We start from the raw sequence: 3357 nt of genomic DNA, 5'->3' as shown, positions 1-3357 counted from the left end.
GCTGCCTGTCACACAACAGACAATCCCCGTTCGAAATGCCCTTGGCCTCTGGCCAGCTCTGAAAGGTGCCCGGTCACGACACAGTTCTTGCAATTTAAATTATAAATATTTCCTCCCATTTCCACAATTGTTTCACTCGCTGTCACAGGGACTTTGTGACTTCCAGCCCTCTCCTCCTCGGAAGCTGTCACTTGGACGCCCCCAGCTCAGCCCCCGTTATCCTGTGGCTTCTTTTCGGTTACGTTCAGTAACAGTTTCACCCAGCAGGCGGCTCTGGGCCATTGGACCATTGGAGAAGTTAGGAAATCAGCCCCTTAGGAACAGACCCCACTCACCCGTAGCCAGGAGAGCAGCGAGGATGCAGACAACAAGAGAAGCCTCCATGGTTATGGGGGAGCAGTAGATCCACCCTGGGGTCTTTGGAGGATTTTTCACAGAAGGGCTGAAATGAGATCAGAAGGGAACTTGCATATGCATGATTGGGCCGAAAGGATGGGGAGAGCCACAGAGCCATTTGCCACAGTTCTGGGGTAGCAACAGCTCTGACCTCTTCGTGGCTGGGTTTTTTGTGGCACGCACAGGGAGAAGTCATAGAGAAACCTCAAATACTCCTGCTGGAAGATTGCCGCATAACATGACTTTGTTTCCGAGAATACAGCGAGAACCAAAAACAAGACAGAGACAAAACAGGCTGCTCCGTTTGACGTAGAGAGACACAGCCGGCCACTCTATAAACAGAGGGTGTCAAAGAAGGCTGCTCCCTACAGCAATGAGAGATAGCTCGCCCAACCTGATTCTTTTCCTGACTCCAAGAGGGGACTGGAACCCAGCGGTTAGAGAAGGAGGGCCAGGAGCCAGGACTCCTGGGTTCTATTCCTGCTCTGGGAGGGAAGTGGGGTCAGCAGCATACCAGAGGGATGTTACTTACCAAAACTTCTTAGGGGCTTCAGGCTGAGTAGTGTTTGCTGGGGTGGAGCAGACGGATAGTTCAGTGAAGCAGAAAAGATTTGCCAATATCTGTGTCTCTCCTCCTTTTATAGAAGGGCTCTGGTACATGCGCTGATGTAATGCACTTTTGTTTGGTTGAGTCCATAAGTTCCTAGACCCCTCCCCAGCCCTGCCCCCACCCAATGGTGACACAATTTGGACACACGAGCACGTTGAGAAATTCGCCACCCTTCCTGCTCAGAAACAACCACAGGGCTGAGTGAAACCGCCTCCCCTTTAAATCTTGGGTGATGGAGGGCAACTTGGGGAAGTGGGTCACAGACTGGATGGGGTGGCAGGAGTCCTGGTCCTATTCCTGGCTTGCTAAGGGCATGTGGGTTAAGGGCAGGACTTCTGGGTCTCATTCCCATCCCCAGGGCCGGCTCCAGGCACCAGCCTACCAAGCATGTGCTTGGGGAGGCACCTGGAGGGGGGCGGTGCTCCGGCCTGTGGGGGAGAGCGGGGCCGCGGCTGGGCTAGCCGCCCTCCCCCCGGCGCTCTGGCCAGCCGGGGAGAGCGGGGCCGCGGCCAGGCGCTCCGGCCGGCCAGGAAGAGCGGGGCCGCGGCCGGGCTCGCCGCCTTCCCCCCGGCGCTCCAGCCGGTCGGGGAGAGCGCGGCCGGGCTCGGCGCCCTCCCCTGCCGTGCTGGGAGGGGGGGGAGGCTTTTTTGCCTGGGGTGGCAAAAAAGCCAGAGCCAGCCCTGCCCATCCCTGGGAGAAGTGGCGAGCTGTAGGTTAGAGGAGTGGGGGATGGGATTGGCAGGACTCCTGGGTTCTGCAGAGTGGAGAGTGGGGTGTAGTAGTTAGAGCAGCGTGGGGTTGGGACTGGAAATCAGGGTCCCTCAGACCATAGAAAGGTGAGTGGGATCCAGTAGTTAAAACTGGTCATCAGGTTCTATCCCTGGCTCTGGGAGGGGAGTGGGGGCTGCGAGCCAGGACACTTGGGTTCTATCCCCAGCTCTGGGGATGGGGCCTAGTGACTTAGAGCAGTGGGGGCTAGGGACTATAGCCCGGTGGGCCAGATTAACTGTATTATATTCATTGCTTTGTTATCCTGCTTTATTATATTTAATAGTAATGCAAGGAACCTACAGGCTTTTATCCTGTAAGATTTGGCTTTAATAGATAGTGTGAGGCTTGAGGCCTATAACCTTTGGTATGGATAAACTTAAGTAACTTATAAGTTATAGGGAACTGGAAGTGGCATGCCAGAGGTGAAATTTTGTTTAGAATACTGACATTGGCCACCCACAGAACATCGCTGACACCAGCATCCGGAAAGTTCCGGACAGAACCTTTGACCGGAAAGCTGCCATGAATGCAAATTGACATGTATGCTAATAGGGTAACATCATACATACACTAACCTATAGAAAATGGATACCTTAAGGGAAGAAAATACAAATAAGGACCTCTATGAAATATGTATTGGTCATGGCGGCATCAGCATAACCTACTATGTAAGTAACATTTCAGGGGCAGCAGATAGATTGGAGAGATGTAGACCTTGGAAGGGGCCAGAATGACGGTCACCGTAAAAGATGAGGATGATAACGGTGATGAGAAAGATAATGGTTAAGTATGAAAGATAAGGGTGTAAGGATGGACGTCCAAATGTCCTTTCTGTATTATCTCTATCTGCCTTGTTGAGTTTAAGTGTGTGTAGAACTTTGCTAAATTATTAATAAATTATATATTTGTATATATATAGAGAGAGAGTTCCTATGGTGTGAGTGTTGCACCTGTGCACATCGGGGTTCCCAAATTATATGATAATTTTACAATAATCTTACTGGGGCTGATCTTAAAACAAAAACCTGTTAACCCTCAAGTTACAATTATATATACCCAGCTTCGTGTCAGCTACAGGACTGAGTGTCATCGCTATGCCAACCTATCCCCCAGTGTAGAGGTAGCTAGGCTGATGGAAGCTACCATTGCTTGGGGAGGCGGAGGTCCTACAGCCACAGAACACCCCCCTGCCCCATAACCTGTGTTTATGCTCTGCCGTAGCTGTCCTGCTACTGCACCCATCTCATAGACCCTGCAGCTCAGAGCTGAGCCGCATGGGCGGACGGGATTGCCTGGTTGCAAACCCAGGGGCAGGGAGGGAAGGTGGGAGCAGCAGCGGTGGGTAGGACCCTGGGAGGAAGCAGGGAGAGAGAGCTTCTTGGGCACAGAGCCCACCAGAAAGGCAGGCGAGGGGATTTCTGAGCATGGAAACGGGCTGCTGCTGTTTGTCCCTGCTGCTCTCCAAGACGCAGGAGGCTGAGGGGGTGCGCGGTCTTTGCACTGCAGAGAGACCTGCCTTGCGTCATCGAGTTCTCCTCCTAAAGGAAACAGCCTTGCAGTGTCCCACATGGTGGCTAAAC

The 3357-nt window shown here is 52.7% G+C and overlaps 1 protein-coding gene across 1 annotated transcript in view; it reads right to left on the bottom strand.

Moving 5' to 3' along the window:
• LOC113409136 (phospholipase A2 inhibitor subunit gamma B-like) overlaps positions 1-953 on the bottom strand; it is a 5129-nt gene extending 4176 nt beyond the window's left edge. The window contains exons 1-2 of the mRNA XM_026662744.1: positions 929-953; positions 336-442 (exon numbers count right to left, since the gene is read on the bottom strand). Coding sequence (XP_026518529.1) covers positions 336-384 — 49 coding nt within the window. The 5' untranslated portion in view covers positions 385-442; positions 929-953. The remainder of the gene's footprint in view (positions 1-335; positions 443-928) is intronic.
• Positions 954-3357: the final 2404 nt, after the last annotated feature.

Source organism: Terrapene carolina, unplaced genomic scaffold, assembly GCF_002925995.2.
Source record: "Terrapene carolina triunguis isolate 2854851 unplaced genomic scaffold, T_m_triunguis-2.0 Scaffold30010, whole genome shotgun sequence".
NCBI lineage: Eukaryota > Metazoa > Chordata > Testudines > Emydidae > Terrapene > Terrapene triunguis.
This window is presented reverse-complemented; position numbering and strand designations above follow the sequence as displayed.